The 20618-nt window shown below is 40.8% G+C and overlaps 1 protein-coding gene across 2 annotated transcripts in view; it reads right to left on the bottom strand.

Annotated features, from left to right (window-relative positions):
* The window catches only part of LOC126248921 (glycylpeptide N-tetradecanoyltransferase 2-like), a 93221-nt gene that overhangs the window by 40294 nt on the left and 32309 nt on the right, over nt 1-20618 (bottom strand). For both annotated transcript variants that reach the window (XM_049950415.1, XM_049950416.1), the window contains 2 exons: nt 15987-16101; nt 13281-13497 (listed from right to left, as the gene is read on the bottom strand). In XM_049950415.1, the coding sequence (XP_049806372.1) occupies nt 13281-13497; nt 15987-16101 (332 nt within the window). The remainder of the gene's footprint in view (nt 1-13280; nt 13498-15986; nt 16102-20618) is intronic.

Here is a 20618-nt window from a genome sequence, read left to right on the forward strand (position 1 = left end):
ATGTCTTGAAATCTGGCACAAAACCCAAGGAGATTCAGGTTGTACGTTAAGTACACCATTGGCAAGACGAAACCAATGCCTTCACTGCATGATAACAATGATGACAGTGCCACTAACGCAGAGTTACTAAACACAGTTTTCTGCAACTCCTTCACCAAAGAAGACTAAGTAAATATTCCAGAATTCAAATCTTGAACAAGTGCCAACATGAGTAACGTAGAAGTAGACATCCTAGATGTAGCAAAGCAGCTTAAATCACTCAACAAAAGCAAGACCTCCAGTCCAGAATGTATAGAAGTCAGGTTCCTTTCAGAAGAGTGCTGTTATGATAGCTCCATACTTAGCAATCGTGCACAGCCCCTCGCTCGTCGAAAGACCCATACCTGAAGAATGGAAAGTTACAAAAGTCACACCAATACCCAAGAAAGGAAATTGAAGAAATCCACTGAATTACGTATTCTTATCACTAATGCTGATTTACAGTAGGATTTTGGAAAATATATCGTGTTTGGACCTTACAAATTACCTCTAAGAAAATGGTTTATTGACAAATACTTAGAGTATTCAGATAATATCATTCTTGTGAAACAGAAGCTGCTCTTTATTCTCAAAAAGTAATCAGTGGCATCGACAGGAAATGTCAAATTGTTTCCATATTTTTAGAGTTCCAAAAGGCTTTTGACACCATTCCTCACAAGCGACTTCTAAACAAATTGAGTGCCTGTGGTGTATCATCTCAGCTGTGTGACATGATTCTTGATTTCCTGCCAGAAAGCTCACCGTTTGTAGTAACTGATGGAAACTTATCAAGTAAAACAGAAGTAATACCTGGCATTCTCAAAGGAAGCATTATAGGCTTTCTGCTGCTCCGGATCTACATAAACATCACAGGAGACAATTTGAGCAGTTGTATTAGATTGTTTCCATATGATGCGGTCATTTTCTATCTTGTGAAGTCATCAGATGATCAAAAAAATTGCAAAATGATTTAGACATAATATCTGTATAGTATGAAAATGGAAATTGACTCTAAATAATGGAAAATGGGAAGTCATCCACATGAGTACTAAAAGAAATCCACCAAATTCCACCTACACAATATATCACACGAATAACTAAATTGGAACATTCACATAGATAATATTGTGGGGAAAGCAAACCAGATACTGCAATTTATTGGTAGAACTCCTAGAAAATGCAGTTGGTCCACTAAAGAGACTGCTTACACAACATGCGTCCACCCCGTTCTGAAACATTGCTGTGCGGTGTGGGATCCACAACACATGGGACTGACAGAGGATGTCTACGACGTTCAAAGAAGGCTACCTCATTTGTATTATCGTGAAATAGGGAAGAATGCCATGGACATGGTACATGAATTGGGATGGCAACCACTGAAACTAAGTCGTCTTTTTTCCCAGGATCTTCTCATGAAATTTTGATCACCAACTCTTTTCCCTCCAATTGCAAAAATATGCATAAGGAGAAATCATGATTATGATAAAATAAGAGAAATCTGAGCCCACACAAAGATTTAAGTGCTAATTTTCCTGCATGCCATTCGAGAGTGGAATGGTAGAGAAATAGCTTGGAGATGGTTCAATGAACCCCCTGCCAGGCACTTAATTGTGAATTGCAGAGCAATCGTGTAGATGTAGAAGTAGATGAAAATGTGAACAAAGTAATAGACTGATTACATTGTGACTGTATAATGTCAAAGATTAATACTATTACTGAAACTGCTGTCTCTTCGTTACTCAACATACTGATCTGTACCTCATTATCATACACTACACAGATTGAAATCAATATCTCAGTTAACGACGAACAGTCTTTTGAAGTAAAATTCAAACTGTCATAGATCTTATTCCAAATGTTTTCTGGGACAGAATGAGTTTCATGTACATGGTCTGACTGCTGCATGTGCAAGGTTTATATATAGTCCCTGTCTCCTCTTACATCAAAACCTGCGCTCTCAATATCTTATTTTTGCCATGCAACTGCACTTTTGTATTCACACTCCATTGCAACTTTAAGCGTGTTGCTAGGATTTTAAATACAGCAGAGTTGAGGAAGGAAGGAAGGAAGGAAGAGAAATTCTGTAAATGACGAAGTCTTTCGTGACTGAAGTGTCATATCTGTTTCATGGTATATATGATCTTTACAAATGGCACATTTACACTACTGCAATATATTGCAGAAATGGTGTAAATTTACCACTCCTGTGATGGCAATGATAATACTGCTGCTTAAAAATAATCGACACTGTCACAGAAGTCAAATTCTGGGTTGTCACATTTTTCCAGAGTTTTTAACATGCACTGTGAATGATTTTGGATGTTCAGTTTACATTTTTGCTCAGATGAAACATTCAACAAAAAGTGTGGGAACAGTAGCACATTATTAACATAATTTAACCCTGCAAGTTAAGGTGTGGTGATTTTTTGCAAGTCCATGTTGAATGAACACATGTGGTGATATTGCATGTAGAAACCTCAACCATTTCACCTAAACCATGTGCGGCATCTACACATGTGAGACAGTCCTCAGCAATTTCAATTTTGTCACTAGTTAAATAGCAATTCTGATATACTTGGTTTAATACTATCTACTGATGAAAGCACATCTATATGGGATGGAATCAGTAGCACATACAATAATGACCAGGGCCCACAGGAAAACCCACACAGTACAGCGAAAAAAATTTTATCATGTTTGTTTCTATATCTGTGCATGATGTAGTGTGTTCTGTAATATGATCACAGTCCATTTACTGTGGAGACATGAGTGGTAATAAAATTACTTTTCTTGGGAGGCAGGAGGGGGAATGTATCAGTTGAACAACTAGACGACACTCTGCTGGCCGCACAGAATGTTCCTCCATCATGATGGAAATCCTTCATATTTTACCTTATGTGTGCACCAACATTGCATAACTGTCAAACATACACTCCTGGAAATGGAAAAAAGAACACATTGACACCGGTGTGTCAGACCCACCATAGTTGCTCCAGACACTGCGAGAGGGCTGTACAAGCAATGATCACAAGCACGGCACAGCGGACACACCAGGAACCGCGGTGTTGGCCGTCGAATGGCGCTAGCTGCGCAGCATTTGTGCACCGCCGCCGTCAGTGTCAGCCAGTTTGCCGTGGCATACGGAGCTCCATCGCAGTCTTTAACACTGGTAGCATGCCGCGACAGCGTGGACGTGAACCGTATATGCAGTTGACGGACTTTGAGCGAGGGTGTATAGTGGGCATGCGGGAGGCCGGGTGGACGTACCGCCGAATTGCTCAACACGTGGGGCGTGAGGTCTCCACAGTACATCGATGTTGCCGCCAGTGGTCGGTGGAAGGTGCACGTGACCGTCGACCTGGGACCGGACCGCAGCGACGCACGGATGCACGCCAAGACCGTAGGATCCTACGCAGTGCCGTAGGGGACCGCACCGCCACTTCCCAGCAAATTAGGGACACTGTTGCTCCTGGGGTATCGGCGAGGACCATTCGCAACCGTCTCCATGAAGCTGGGCTACGGTCCCGCATACCGTTAGGCCGTCTTCCGCTCACGCCCCAACATCGTGCAGCCCGCCTCCAGTGGTGTCGCGACAGGCGTGAATGGAGGGACGAATGGAGACGTGTCGTCTTCAGCGATGAGAGTCGCTTCTGCCTTGGTGCCAATGATGGTCGTATGCATGTTTGGCGCCGCGCAGGTGAGCGCCACAATCAGGACTGCATACGACCGAGGCACACAGGGCCAACACCCGGCATCATGGTGTGGGGAGCGATCTCCTACACTGGCCGTACACCACTGGTGATCGTCGAGGGGACACTGAATAGTGCACGGTACATCCAAACCGTCATCGAACCCATCGTTCTACCATTCCTAGACCGGCAAGGGAACTTGCTGTTCCAACAGGACAATGCACGTCCGCATGTATCCCGTGCCACCCAACGTGCTCTAGAAGGTGTAAGTCAACTACCCTGGCCAGCAAGATCTCCGGATCTGTCCCCCATTGAGCATGTTTGGGACTGGATGAAGCGTCGTCTCATGCGGTCTGCACGTCCAGCACGAACGCTGGTCCAACTGAGGCGCCAGGTGGAAATGGCATGGCAAGCCATTCCACAGGACTACATCCAGCATCTCTACGATCGTCTCCATGGGAGAATAGCAGCCTGCATTGCTGCGAAATGTGGATATACACTGTACTAGTGCCGACATTGTGCATGCTCTGTTGCCTGTGTCTATGTGCCTGTGGTTCTGTCAGTGTGATCATGTGATGTATCTGACCCCAGGAATGTGTCAATAAAGTTTCCCCTTCCTGGGACAATGAATTCACGGTGTTCTTATTTCAATTTCCAGGAGTGTATATTAGTAACTCCAAAAACTAACAATATAAAACCATTCCATAATGGTTATAAATATTTGCTTTGGGAACTATTTGAAATAAAGCCTATGTCTCTATGGACATTTTTGCTTCATATGACAGTTTGACCACCATCTGAAATTTGGACCTCTTCTCCTAGAACTTCCTAAACATTTAATATATTGTTATGATATAATGAGAAGTTTTGGTCATTCTGTATGTGTATATACGGGGGGAGGGGAGTCAGGAGGGAGTTAGGGTGGGAGCTGGGGAAGGGGGAGGGGGGGAAAGAGAGAAAATTTTCATAACCCACTAAATAGTAATTTCAGTGTTTTATGTCCCTATCCACTTCTCAAGCACTGCTATGTATGTGTGTGATGGCTTGCCTTCAGTTATTAAAAACGTTCAGAACCACTTTTCAGCTGTGTGTTCCCAGGTCCTAGTAATTGACTATAGCATCATTACATTGTACACCTATCTTGAATTTATTTTTGATGACGCTGGACACATCTTTCCATATTATTTATTGTAATTCACAGCATAAAAGACATTTACTTATTTACTCTTTGTAGGGAACAATAATCATGCCGTTTTCCAAAGAATGCATAAGTGCTATTCACCTTTCAGACTTTGATGATAATGAGGTCCAAAGGCTGCAACTGAACTGTTTAGTCTGCTAGAAAGAAGACTACTTCTGTTTCTCAACTGAATGTTAGGCTGACCTGGGCACCTATGATGAAATAAGACAGTATATCAGTTCTAAGAGTCATTTTCTCAGCACAGAAATTATTTTTTATGCTTCATACCCCCACTCGACCCCATCATTCTTCCCTTTTAATTGTATCTAATGTAGAGTCCAACATTTTAGCAAAACAGCACAGCAGAAGTGGTTAAGTCAGTTTGTTCTTATGACCACTTCCTCCTTTAAGACACAATTTGCAAGAAACATGCTGACGGAGAGACAAGCCATGCCCACAACAAGGAGGAGCAGAAACTGTCCAACATTGTGTCCCTAACAGTTGCAGAGCACCAGTTTTGTTTTGATTGGAAATGTAAAATGTAACAAAAACAGATTTTCTTGCAAAGCTGAATGCATAATACACTTACAGAATGCTTTTGGCCACAGCCTTCATCAGCAAAAGAGAAACACACACAATTTATACACACAAACAAGCACACCTCGTGTAGACATAACTGTCAACTCCAGTTGCTAGGCCTAGCCCGAGCTGCTGGAGATGGCGGTCATGGTCACATGAGGTGTGCTTGCTTGTGCATATGAATGGTTTTTTTTTTTTCCTTCTTCTTTTCTTACAAAGGCTGTGGCCAAAAGCATTCTTCTGTAAGTATTTTAACTGTGCCTGTCTGCAACTTAATGTGTGTTCTTTATGGTAGGTAGCAATCTTTCTTTCCCTACATTGTTGATATGCTACCTGTGTGTGTGTGTGTGTGTGTGTGTGTGTGTGTGTGTGTGTCAGTAAGAGGGAGATGTATTACCCATTGAATTTAACAAAACCACATGATTCCTTTATATTGCGGGTGTTAAACATTTAATATTAGTTTCTGCGGTATAGCACTTATGACAGCTCTATTCTTATTGAAATGATTGTTAAGGGTGATAGGGAACATAAAAAGTGCTAAACAGTGAGGGCAGTAATTTTGTGTAATAATTATCTATACTACTATACCAAGAAACATGGCTGTTTAACATTGTCACTAAAAATCTCAACAGCATTTACTTAAAATTTTGACATTATATTCTAATAAACTTTCAGATGAATATAGGCTATATACATTTCTAAAGAACTATGTGCAAGTTTTCTGTTAGAACTGACTCAAAAAAAAGAAGGAAATGTCGTGCTGTGCCCTGCTGTTAAAATTTTCGGTTTCTTTTCTTTCTTGCAGTCAGTTTTAACTACAATATTAGGGGATTTAAACCATCAGAAAAAAATTTTCCCCCCATATATATTCTCTCTCATTATACGTATTTTTAAACAAAAATTGTATACACAACAATGTGCTGTTTTGTTTCCTCCCTTCACTATCAGATTATGATTAGAAAACTACAATGGAATAAACTACAATTGCAATAACAATGAACAAGGCTCAAGATCAGAGAGAGAGGGGGGAGGAAATGGACACAGACATGAAAGGAGGGAATGGAAAGAGAGAGGGGGAGGAGGAGATTATGATGTACATCCATACATATTTAGAAATTGTGAAGCATTACCAAGTTTGCTTCTTTAAGACAATATCATAAGCAGAAACAGTCCTTACGCAACACATTCTCTAGCACTGCTAATACTTATGGGAACATAGCTGAATCATGCTGAGCAAGACAACGGAGAGGATGAGCGATAATAAGAAACACATTTGAGTTGTAAAACAAGTGTTCACTTTTTCCCAGATGAACAATAGTGATAGGATGCAAATGTGCTTACTTTGCAAGATCTTGCCACTATGGAACATTTTCCCTTGAATTTGCAGGGAAAGTAATTACCAAATGAAACAATGTATGCAATTTTTTTTAAATGATTTTGTGATGCCTTTAGGTAACTTTTCTTTATTTATATGTAGGGTTCTACGATTTCAGTCTTTCACCATTTTCACATACCTAAAACAGAAGCATTAGACATTGAATTCATTAGTATATCACTCATGAATTAAATGTAAGAACGAATCATGTGTCGCAGAATATTCTTTAATGGCGAGCGCGCGCACACACAAAAGCTCAAGAAGTATTGTGGTCCCAGAATAACAAACGGACATATTTCCAGACATATATAGCACTATGTATCCTCAATGAATCTTCTACTAGCTAGGCCATAATCCTCCTAGTATATCTTGGGATATGACTTGTTCTTATGTTTAATTCCTGAGTGATACTAATACACTCAATGCATAATGCTTCCGGTTTAGATACTTGAAAATAGCCTAATGCCAAAACTGTACAATTGTACATCAAATAAAGAAAATGTAAACTGAAGGCCTCGCAAAATCATTTAAAAAATTCATTGCAGCTGCAGAGACAGTCACATTAAAGATAATGTCTGTGATATTTCTAGTAGTAACACCTTATACAATATTTAACAATAATCTCATTTATAATTTCTCACATACTAATGTTGCTGTTTCCACACAAATCTATCAATGCGTTACTTTACACTTACAAATAAATTTCAGCAAAAACTCAGTAAGATACAAAACAGAGATGAAGCAAATTTCTGGTTTCTACAGCATTAATATCTCCTCAAGTTCAGTCTCTACTGCTTTTAAAAGTCATACGAAACAAAATCAACATTTTTACTTCTCATTTCTGGGAATGCACTGTTTGTAAACTTAATCACATAAGGAAGAGCATGACAAGCTACTCACATTTCAAGTGTACGAAACTGTGTTTGAGAAAGAAAATTATTCATCTAGTCACACAATGAAAGTTGTTAACCATTTTCATGTTATTTGTATCTCAAAATGTATGAATGACCTATAAATAACAGTACAAAAAAGTTTCGATATAAGATTTGGACATACAATCTTCCTAAATATAAGTAGCTGGAGTTGAGTATAGTGAATGTGACAGAATATGGTCTACTTACAAGCAAAAATTACAAAATTTACATATAAGCTCCCAGTTTAGAAATACTGTTAGAGCAAAAAAGTTTTAATTTGACAAAATATTGCAGTGAAATTGCAGAAACTCAAGTTGTCCTTTTATTAAACTACAGTGCAACAGCACCAAGAATTCATGAAAGTTTCACAATTAGGCAATGAGGTGTGGTTCTCACTCAGATGATACAATATGCAATATAGCAAGCGATGCGACTCCCAACATGACACAGAAGCAACCTGAATTGGTGGCTCTCATAGAAAAGTAGCTGAAGTGACTTAACTACATCAACATTATACTCTGCAAGCCTCCTCATGCTTTTTGGCGGAGGGTACTTCTGGCACCGCTAACTGATGCCCCCTTAACACATTTCACTCAAAAACCGAGTGTGGGAAGAATTACTGTCAGCAGGCCTTTGTATCAGCTCTAATTTTCTTGTCATGTCCATTATGCGAGATGTATGTGGGAGGAAGTAATATGTTGTCTCAGACTTTCTGGAAAGTACCCTCTCAAAAATTCAATAGTGAACCTCTCTGTAATGCACAATGTCTCTTGTAATGTTTGCTAATGGAGTTTGTTGAGCACTTCTGTAATGATCTTTCACCGACTAAATGATTCTGTGACTAAACATTCCTCCACTCTTCATTGGATCTCTCTCTCTCTCTCTCTCTCACACACACACACACACACACACACACACACACACACACACACACCAATTCTACCTGGTAAGGATCTCATACTGATGGACGACACTCAAGAATCAATCAATCAAGAGCCTTGAATGCCACTTTCTTCCCAATAATGTCAGTCTGGTATCTGCATTTCCTACTATTTGTTCTATGTGGTCATTCCACAGCCCTTCTTGAAAATGGGAATGACCTGTGCTTTTTTCCAGTCACTAGGTACCTTATATTGACACAGCGAACTACGATAAACGGCTGCTAGTAGGGGAGCAAGTTGTTCTGCATAAGCTTATAGGTATCTCATCTGGTCCTGATGCCTTTCCACTAGTAAGTGGATATGGTTGCTTTTCTACTCTGAATTGATTATCTTTATATCTGGCACTTCGACATTCATACCATGGTTGAAAAGAGAGACTGTGTTAGAATCTTCCGCGGTGATACAATATCTGAAGGCCGAATTACATACACTCCTGGAAATGGAAAAAAGAACACATTGAAACCGGTGTGTCAGACCCACCATACTTGCTCCGGACACTGCGAGAGGGCTGTACAAGCAATGATCACACGCACGGCACAGCGGACACACCAGGAACCGCGGTGTTGGCCGTCGAATGGCGCTAGCTGCGCAGCATTTGTGCACCGCCGCCGTCAGTGTCAGCCAGTTTGCCGTGGCATACGGAGCTCCATCGCAGTCTTTAACACTGGTAGCATGCCGCGACAGCGTGGACGTGAACCGTATGTGCAGTTGACGGACTTTGAGCCAGGGGGTATAGTGGGCATGCGGGAGGCCGGGTGGACGTACCGCCGAATTGCTCAACACGTGGGGCGTGAGGTCTCCACAGTACATCGATGTTGTCGCCAGTGGTCGGCGGAAGGTGCACATGCCCGTCGACCTGGGACCGGACCGCAGCGACGCACGGATGCACGCCAAGACCGTAGGATCCTACGCAGTGCCGTAGGGGACCGCACCGCCACTTCCCAGCAAATTAGGGACACTGTTGCTCCTGGGGTATCGGCGAGGACCATTCGCAACCGTCTCCATGAAGCTGGGCTACGGTCCCGCACACCGTTAGGCCGTCTTCCGCTCACGCCCCAACATCGTGCAGCCCGCCTCCAGTGGTGTCGCGACAGGCGTGAATGGAGGGACGAATGGAGACGTGTCGTCTTCAGCGATGAGAGTCGCTTCTGCCTTGGTGCCAATGATGGTCGTATGCGTGTTTGGCGCCGCGCAGGTGAGCGCCACAATCAGGACTGCATACGACCGAGGCACACAGGGCCAACACCCGGCATCATGGTGTGGGGAGCGATCTCCTACACTGGCCGTACACCACTGGTGATCGTCGAGGGGACACTGAATAGTGCACGGTACATCCAAACAGTCATCGAACCCATTGTTCTACCATTCCTAGACCGGCAAGGGAACTTGCTGTTCCAACAGGACAATGCACGTCCGCATGTATCCCGTGCCACCCAACGTGCTCTAGAAGGTGTAAGTCAACTACCCTGGCCAGCAAGATCTCCGGATCTGTCCCCCATTGAGCATGTTTGGGACTGGATGAAGCGTCGTCTCACGCGGTCTGCACGTCCAGCACGAACGCTGGTCCAACTGAGGCGCCAGGTGGAAATGGCATGGCAAGCCGTTCCACAGGACTACATCCAGCATCTCTACGATCGTCTCCATGGGAGAATAGCAGCCTGCATTGCTGCGAAAGGTGGATATACACTGTACTAGTGCCGACATTGTGCATGCTCTGTTGCCTGTGTCTATGTGCCTGTGGTTCTGTCAGTGTGATCATGTGATGTATCTGACCCCAGGAATGTGTCAATAAAGTTTCCCCTTCCTGGGACAATGAATTCACGGTGTTCTTATTTCAATTTCCAGGAGTGTATTTCAGCCTTATCTGTCATCTTCTGTTTTGATGCCAGCAAGGTCTCAGAGTGAATGAAAAGATGATTTTGAAATGCTTATGGATTTTACATAAGTTGAAAATCTCTCTGGCTTTTTAATCAGATCAGTTGACAACATTTTATTTTCAAAGACATGGAATGCTTCTCTCATTGCTCCCTTTATGCTCTTTTTTTTTTTTTTTGTTAATTCAGCTTTTTTGCTAGCTAGGTTTTGACCTCTTGAGTTTGAGATAAAGCTCTTTGTTTACAGAGCAGTTTTCTAACACAGCTATTAAATCATGGTGAGTCTTTTCCATCCCTTAAGACCTTGCTCAGAACGTATTTGTCTCTGACATATTGAACGAAGCTTTTGATCTTCCCTCCCCCCCCCTCCCCCTCCATTTGTGCTCCAGATCTTCATCTCATCACTGAATATTTGATGCTGACTACTCATATACTCTGGAATTTGTATTATGTCACTCTTGCTAAGCAAAAATATCTTCTACAGTTCTTAACATTCCTTGCAAAACCTGTAGTCATAGTTGCTATCATGAATTTATGATCACTGATGGCTTCCTCTACATTAACCAATTCGATAAGCTCAGGCCTGTGTGTTGCAAGGTTGTCTAAGATATTACCTTAAAGTCTTGGTTCTCCAACTATATGCTCAAAGTAATTTTTATGCAAGACATTCAGAAGGATGTCACACAAATCCCTGTCTTTGGCACCAGTTCTGATAATATGACTCTCTCAACCTATACCTAGCAAGTTGAAGTCACCCCAATTACAATGGTATGATCAGGAAAATTATTAACTATATTCTCCAAGTTCTCTCCAAAATGCTCAACCACTAATACCTAACTACACCCAAAATAATTCACATTTAGTGTCCCTTATAACCTCACTATATTATTGAGTTCTTTACTGGAATAAATATGTCACCGCCACTGGCAACTCACCTATTCCTTACGATAAATATTCCAATCTCAACTCAGGATTTTGTTGCTATGCAGTTCCGATTTCAACCAACTTTCTGTTCCTAACACTATTTGGGCATTATAACCTTCAATAAATGACACCAGTCCTGGGCCCTTTCCTTAGATGCTCCTGCAGTTTGTTAATATCATATTAACCTTTTCTATATCCAATCAGAGAGGACGAGCATTCTCTGAGAACACTGTGGTTGGTGTTCCTTTGATTTTGGTATGCAATACATCTCTGATCTCAAGGGGAAGCGGGTGTTTCTTTAACCTAAAAAAAACCCATGTACTCAGCTACACTAGCAGTCGCTTCCTAGGTGTAGTGCACATCTAACCTATTAAGAGGAACCCTACAATTCTGAAACTGAGACTGAAGGTCAAGAAATTCAGATCCAATACCATCATCACAGAGTTGTCTGAGCCTCTGGTTTAGACCTTCCATTCTGCTCGAAACCAGACAACCAAGATTCATCGGATACGATGCTACAAGCAGACAGCTTATCCAATACCCAGTGTGCAATGCTAGTTGCCTTCACCAAATCAGCCATCTGCCAACAGGATCAGAGGATAGTCTCAGAACACAAGTGCCATGCATCATTTGTGCAGACATGTGCCACTATTTGCAGCCGGTTGCCACCTCCATGTCACGGAAGAGACTCTGCCCCCCCCCCCCCCCCTCAGCAAACATACTGACTGAAAACTGGCATTATTTTCTATTCTGCATGTTATTTCCTTGAGTGGCTCCATTATCTGCCTAGCATTGGAGCTCCTAATAACCAGCATAATCACCCTCCCGAAATGGGCAACAGAATTGGCCACTTGCCTATCAGGAGAGGCACCCCATACTGACTCAGAAGTTTCATCAACACTGAGTAGCAACTATTACCTGTTGCTACCGTGTAAGGCACCAGCTGTGCGGCCCGTTCACTCTTTCACCTTCCACCAAGTGACACCCAAACCCACCACTGTCTGCCAAACACTCTCAAGTGAGGAACGACTGGTCAGGTGTTTCTTACCGGAAGATACAGTGACAACAATGTCACCAGGGGATTCAAACTGCACCAAAGGTGTTGCAGATCACCACCAGCACTCTGATGTCACCACAGCTTTGAGCATTAGCCAGAAGCCTGTCGACCATAGCCAACACAGCTTCCAGCTGTTTACGGACAGCAGGCAATTCTGCTTGTATCTGTTCACAACAAGCACAGTCCCTAGCCATATTGTACTGTGTAAAAACTTGATATACAATGTCAAAACATACAAAGCAGTCAATATTTACTTACAAAGTACTAGCAGAGCCCACAAAAGAGTAAATTACCTGACTGTGGCACTACTGAGCTTGGACTATGCGCAGAATATAACGAGGAGAATAAACAAATACTGATATCTACTTCGCAGACTTCTCACTACAGCCTGAAATTGCTCTACTAAAAATGGATGAATCAACAGTTACTTTTTACTAGAAAATCTTCTCACCTAAAAGCTACTTGCAAGAAATAAACATTCAAACTCTAAAGCACTGACCTGAACTATAGGCTGTGCACTCACGTGAGATTTAAATGTAGAGATGTGAAGACACTTCTGACAGTGAAAAATTACATGATGAATTGCCAACAGGGGCAGTGAGGTGGGAGGAGGAATGGTGAGCAAGGTGACAAAACTCTCCCTCTCCCCATCCCCCTAACACTATCACAAAAATAGCTATTACTTTTCAACCCAAAAGAGATTTAATAGATAATTCAGTCATATCTTACCATTTCAAAAATTCTGGAGGATAATCAAATCTAAACATTGAATCATCATCTTCTACATAGTTTTCATTAAGAAGCATATACAGCTCTTTTAAGACCAATGGTTCATTCAGATTCAGGGTATCCCATTTAAAACCATCTGGAAGGGAATAGGGAACTTGACGGATTTCCGATTTACTTTTATCTGGTTCTATTGGCTCATTGCAAGTAATTTTTTCATCTGAAACAGAAATAGAAAGTTCATGAATTCCCTAGTTTGTTCAGAATCTTAAAAAATAGGATTACAAAACACTTCTCTTTTCCTTGCCTCTTAAACATCTTTATATATTTACTTTTCCGGAACACCAAATATGGAAGTTTGCCACATATAGTTTGCATTTTTGGTATGGTTACTATAATTTTCTTTTTGTAACACTGCAAGTTAATGTGAACACTATGGAAATCATAAATGCATTGGAAACTTCAAAATAAACTTTTGTTAGAGCAACACTTCTCTCAGATGTTAGATAATTAAGGGCAACATTAAACATAAATTGGATTTCAGACGTACTCAAACAGCATGTCACATACTACAGATCAAGGACTGAATCAGCCTTGACTTTGTTGAAAATAACATTCAAAAATTTGAATGTAGCTTGATGTACGGTGCCCATGGATAAATAAAGAAAGTGCAACAGCAGTTATAGTATTTTATTGAAACACCAATCACTGGACAAAATGTAAATAGTAGGGGCGTTGGACTATAGATACAGGCATTTCATCACTGTGGAAGTTAACAATACAAAAAGAAGCAGAGAAAAGACAACAACACATAGGGAACAAAACACACTAAAAAATATAAAAAGAAGACACACCATGAAGGAATTATCTGAGGAGGACGGAAATCTGTAGATACGACATACATCTACAGACATGCAAATGATTACAATTTCAGAAAAATTGAGTGATTTGTCCAACATAAAGAGCTTCACAAATTGAATAAATCAATAACACATTTGACCACCTCTGGTACTTGTGCAAACAGTTATTCGGCTTGGCATTGATTGAAAAAGTTGTTGGATGTCATCCTGAGTGATACGGGGCCAAATTCTGTCCAATGGTGTGTTAGAACATCAATATCCCGAGCTGGCTGGAGGAGCCCTGCCCTTAACACTGCAAATGTTCTCAATTGGGGAGAGATCAGGCAACCTTGCTGGCCAAAGTAGGATTTGGCGACCCCGAAGACAAGCAGTAGAAACAACTCTCGACTGTGCAAATGGGCATTATTTCCCTGGAATGTAAGCAGAGAATGGCTTGTCATGAAGCGCAACAAAATGGGGTGTAGAATATCAGCAATTTACCACTATGCTGTAAAGGTGCCACTGATGACAACCAAAGGGGTCCTTCTATGAAAAGAAATGGCACCCCAGACCATCACTTCTGTCTGTCGGGCCATATGGCGGGCAAGTCAAGTTGGTATCCCATGTCTCACCTCACTTCGAAGTGGGACTCATCAATGAAGATAATTCTACTCCAACCAATGTGACACCCTGGACAGCTGTGGCACACCAACCTGCCTGCCTCTTGCCATGCTGCCATAGAACTAGGAGTGATGGTCTGGGGTGGCATTTCTTTCCATAGCAGGACCCCTTTGTTTGTAATTCAGGGCACCCTTTTATCATAGTGGTACATCCTACAGAGCATTTTGTTGGCCTTCATGACAAGCCATCAAGGATTTACATTTCAGCAAGATAATGCCTGCCTACACATGGTGACAGTTTCTACTGCTTGTCTTCGTACTTGCCAAACCTTACCTTGGCCAGCAAGGTCGTTAGATCTCTTCCCTCTTGAGCACATTTGGAGCATTATAGGCAGAGCTCTCTAACCACATTGGGAAATTTCTGATCTAATACACCAATTTGACAAAATTTGGCACAATATCCCTCTGGATGACATCCAACAATTTTTTAAATCAGTGTCAAGCCGAATAACTGCTTGCACAAGGGGTGGGGGGATTGGTTCAAATGGCTCTGAGCGCTATGGGACTTAACATCTGAGTTCATCAGTCCCCTCGAACTTAGAACTACTTAAACCTAACTAACCTAAGGACATCACACACATCCAGGATTCGAACCTGCGACCGTATCGGTCACGCAGTTCCAGACTGAAGCACCTAGAACCGCACGGCCACACCGGCCGGCACAAGGGACAGACTAGGACAAATGTGTTACCCTTGTCTGTACATTTAGATAACATCTACCAATTTCTGCCCCATTTGGATAATTCGTTTATTGTGTGTCTTTTTTGTCAATGAGTATTTACAACTGTACAATAATGGACTTAAGGGTCAATGGCAGCACTTTTGTAGAGTGAGTGCACCATCAGTATTGTGTTTGTAAAAGTACATACAGAGCGAGAGAGAGAGAGAGAGAGAGAGAGAGAGAGAGAGAGAATCAGGCAGCCTGATTATTGACCAATGCCTAATGTCTTATGACTGCTTTCAAAGAATCAGTTCCAGTTGTTAGTCACTTTACAGCAGCAACCACAAAACTGAGGCACATCACAATATAATGGAGATAACAAAAAATCTTGCATCACATACAAAAACAGTTATTTTATCAAAATTTCTTTGAAAGTTGTAAAAATGTATTACTGAATAATAGTGCGGGTTTAGTTCTCATGCTTAAAAGTTCTGGGAATTAGTTATGGCTGACCATTAGCCCTACTCACCCATTTTTGGGACTGGCTGTGTGTTCCAAAACTGATACTGTTTTTGTAACGCTTCTTCAGTAGTTTTAGCTGGCTTTTGTTGGAAAGACAGCACTTCCATTGCTTTGCGAATATCCTACAAAAGTTCACTTCTATTCAATACAGAATTACTGCATCATGAAAAAATTATATTATTAAATTTAAAATAACACAATTATGTCAAAGTACTCTGACAATGGCTCTAAAAGAGCTCTTACATACACAAATAATTGTCAAAGGCTTTTTGACTATCAGTACAATTGCAAACTACTCTAATAAGTAGGTGAGCTACAAACATTTTATAGGTGCTGAGGAGCAAATGGTGCAAGTGATCTCAGTGCCACAGTGACAAGGGACTTACAACAGTCACTGATTTCCATAATACCAGTAAGAAAGGCCATTGTAAATGAAATTATCTGGTGAAATCTGTGGAATCACTGCAGTCACTTCATACAATGGGGTAATTACCTAGATACGGGTCCAACAACTTTAGAAGACAGAATGAAAAACTGTACACTGATTTACAGATAATGTTTGGATCTTGTATAAATCAGCAAAGATGTTTAGCAGTTTGAACATTCCCACCAGGACTGTATTTCAGTCTATGTTAGGGAAAATTGCAGAACATCTAGCATATTCAACTGTACGAAAAGTTTACAACACTTCTTTTTTATTTACAGCAATATTTTACTTCAGCATTATAGTTTTTTTATTGTTGTTATTACACTGAAGAACCATAGAAACTGGTACACCTGCCTAATATCACATAGGGCCCCCACGAGTACGCAGAAGTGCCGCAACACAACTGGCATGGACCAGACTCATGTCTGAAGCAGCGCTGGAGGGAATTGACACCATGAAGCCTGCAGGGCTGTCCATAAATCCATAAGAGTATGAGGGGGTGGAGATCTCGTCGGAACAGCACACTGCTAGCCATCTCAGATGTGCTGAATAATGTTCATGTCTGGGGAGTTTGGTGGTCAGTGGAAGTGCTTAAACTTAGAAGAGTTTTTCTGGAGCCACTCTGTAGCAATTCTGGACTTGTAGGGTGTCGCATTGTCCTGCTGAAATTGCCCAAGTCTGACAGAATGCACAATGGACATGAATGGATGCAGGTGATCAGACAGGATGCTTATGTATATGTCATCTTTCAGAGTCGTATCTAGACGTATCAGGGGTTCCATATGACTCCAACTGCACACACCCCACACCATTACAGAGCCTCCACCAGCTTGAACAGTCCCCACCTGACATGCAAGGTCCATGGATTCATGATGATGTCTCAATACCATACATGTCCATTCGCTCGATACAGTCTGAAATGAGATTCACCCGACCAGTCATCAACAGTACAATGTCTGTGTTGACGGGCTCAGGTGAGGCATAAAGCTTTGTGTCATGCAGTCATGAAGGGTACACGAGTGGACCTTCGGCTCTGAAAGCCCGTACTGCTGATGTTTCGTTGAATGGTTCACACGCAGACACTTGTTGATGGCCCAGCACTGAAATCTGCAGCAATTTGGGGAAGGGTTGCAATTCTGTCACACTGAACGATTCTCTTCAGTTGTAGTCCGTCCTGTTCTTGTAGGATCTTTTTCTGGCCGAGCGATGTAAGAGATTTGATGTTTTACCGGATTCCTGATATCCACGGTGCACTCTGACACTTGTCTTATATAGATGTTGCCGACCGAAGCACCATGTTCTGCCTGTTTACACATCTCTGTATTTGAATTTGCATGTCTGTATCAGTTTCTTTGGAACTTCAGTTTATTATTATTATTATTATTATTATTATGTCTTTACTTTCTCAGACGTTGAGTCTGGTTAAAAATGGAAAGTGACGACGCGGACCTTGATCAAGCGTCACTTCCTTTTAACTGTACGGTATATGTTATATTGCATTTAGGAACTTTCGGGTAATTGAACATGTATCAATAATTACGGATTTCTGTAGTTGTATATATATGTTTGGATGTAGCTGTATTGCATTGATGTACTGGTGGATATTGTGTGGTATGACTCCTGTTAGTTGATAGTATAATTGGTATGATGTCAACTTTATCCTGATGCCACATGTCTTTGACTTCCTCAGCCAGTTGGATGTATTTTTCAATTTTTTCTCCTGTTTTCTTTTGTATATTTGTTGTATTGGGTATGGATATTTCGATTAGTTGTGTTAATTTCTTCTTTTTATTGGTGAGTATGACGTCAGGTTTGTCATGTGGCGTTGTTGTATCTGTTATAATGGTTCTGTTCCAGTATAATTTGTATTCATCATTCTCCAGTACATTTTGTGGTGCATACTTGTATGTAGGAACTTGTTGTTTTAAAAGTTTATGTTGTAAGGCAAGCTGTTGATGTTTTATTTTTGCGACATTGTCATGTCTTCTGGGGTATTCTGTATTTGCTAGTATTGTACATCCGCTTGTGATGTGATCTACTGTTTCTATTTGTTGTTTGCAAAGTCTGCATTTATCTGTTGTGGTATTGGGATCTTTAATAATATGCTTGCTGTAATATCTGGTGTTTATTGTTTGATCCTGTATTGCAATCATGAATCCTTCTGTCTCACTGTATATATTGCCTTTTCTTAGCCATGTGTTGGATGCGTCTTGATCGATGTGTGGCTGTGTTAGATGATACGGGTGCTTGCCATGTAGTGTTTTCTTTTTCCAATTTACTTTCTTCGTATCTGTTGATGTTATGTGATCTAAAGGGTTGTAGGAGTGGTTATGAAACTGCAGTGGTGTAGCCGATGTATTTATATGAGTGATTGCTTTGTGTACTTTGCTAGTTTCTGCTCGTTCTAGAAAGAATTTTCTTAAATTGTCTACCTGTCCATAATGTAGGTTTTTTATGTCGATAAATCCCCTTCCTCCTTCCTTTCTGCTTAATGTGAATCGTTCTGTTGCTGAATGTATGTGATGTATTCCATATTTGTGGCATTGTGATCGTGTAGGTGTGTTGAGTGCTTCTAGGTCTGTGTTACTCCATTTCACTACTCCAAATGAGTAGGTCAATATTGGTATGGCATAAGTATTTATAGCTTTTGTCTTGTTTCTTGCTGTCAATTCTGTTTTCAGTATTTTTGTTAGTCTTTGTCTATATTTTTCTTTTAGTTCTTCTTTAATATTTGTATTATCTATTCCTATTTCTTGTCTGTATCCTAGATATTTATAGGCATCCATTTTTTCCATCGCTTCTATGCAGTCGCTGTGGTTATCCAATATCTAATCTTCTTGTTTAGTGTGTTTTCCCTTGACTATGCTATTTTTCTTACATTTGTCTGTTCCAAAAGCCATACTTATATCATTGCTGAATCCTTCTGTTATCTTTAGTAATTGGTTGAGTTGTTGATTTGTTGCTGCCAGTAGTTTTAGATCATCCATGTATAGCAAATGTGTGATTTTGTGTGGGTATGTTCCTGTAATATTGTATCCATAATTTGTATTATTTAGCATGTTGGATAGTGGGTTCAGAGCAAGGCAGAACCAGAAAGGACTTAATGAGTCTCCTTGGTATATTCCACGCTTAATCTGTATTGGCTGTGATGTGATATTATTTGAATTTGTTTGGATATTAAGTGTGGTTTTCCAATTTTTCATTACTATGTTTAGGAACTGAATCAATTTAGGATCTACTTTGTATATTTCCAATATTTGTAGTAACCATGAGTGGGGTACACTATCAAAAGCTTTTTGGTAATCAATGTATGCGTAGTGTAGTGACCTTTGTTTAGTTTTAGCTTGATATGTCACCTCTGCATCTATTATCAGTTGCTCTTTACATCCTCGTGCTCCTTTGCAACAGCCTTTTTGTTCTTCATTTATAATTTTGTTCTGTGTTGTATGTGTCATTAATTTCTGTTTAATGACTGAAGTTAATATTTTGTATATTGTTGGTAGGCATGTTATGGGGTGATATTTAGCTGGGTTCGCTGTGTCTGCTTGATCTTTAGGTTTCAGAGAAGTTATTCCATGTGTAAGTGTATCAGGGAATGTGTATGGGTCTGCAATGTAACTGTTAAATAATTCAGTTAGATGTCAATGTGTTGAGGTGAACTTCTTTAACCAGAAATTTGCTATTTTATCATTTCCAGAGGCTTTCCAATTGTGAGTAGAATTAATTGCTTGGGTGACTTCATGTTGCAAAATTATCACTTCAGGCATTTGTGGTATCATCTTGTATGTGTCTGTTTCTGCTTGTATCCACCGTGCATGCCTGTTATGTTGTACCGGGTTTGACCATATGTTGCTCCAGAAGTGTTCCATGTCTGTTATGTTTGGTGGATTGTTTATTTTAATGTGTGTGTTATCTATTGTCTGGTAAAATTTCTTTTGGTTTGTGTTGAATGTTTGGTTTTGTTTCCTTCTATTTTCACTTTTTATGTATCTTCCGAGTCGTTTGGCTAATGCTTGTAATTTCTGCTTCTTTTCGTCTAATTGCTCTGTCGCTTCTTGTTGTGAGATTTTACCTAACCTTTTTCGGTTTTTTTTTCTGACATTTCATTTTTTATAAATTGTGTTAGCTGTCCGATGTCTTTTCTCAGTTTTTCTATTCTGATCTGTAGCCTGTGTTGCCATGCTGGTTTTGTGGGTTTCTTCTGTGTGTTGG

Source organism: Schistocerca nitens, chromosome 3 (assembly GCF_023898315.1).
Source record: "Schistocerca nitens isolate TAMUIC-IGC-003100 chromosome 3, iqSchNite1.1, whole genome shotgun sequence".
Lineage (NCBI taxonomy): Eukaryota > Metazoa > Arthropoda > Insecta > Orthoptera > Acrididae > Schistocerca > Schistocerca nitens.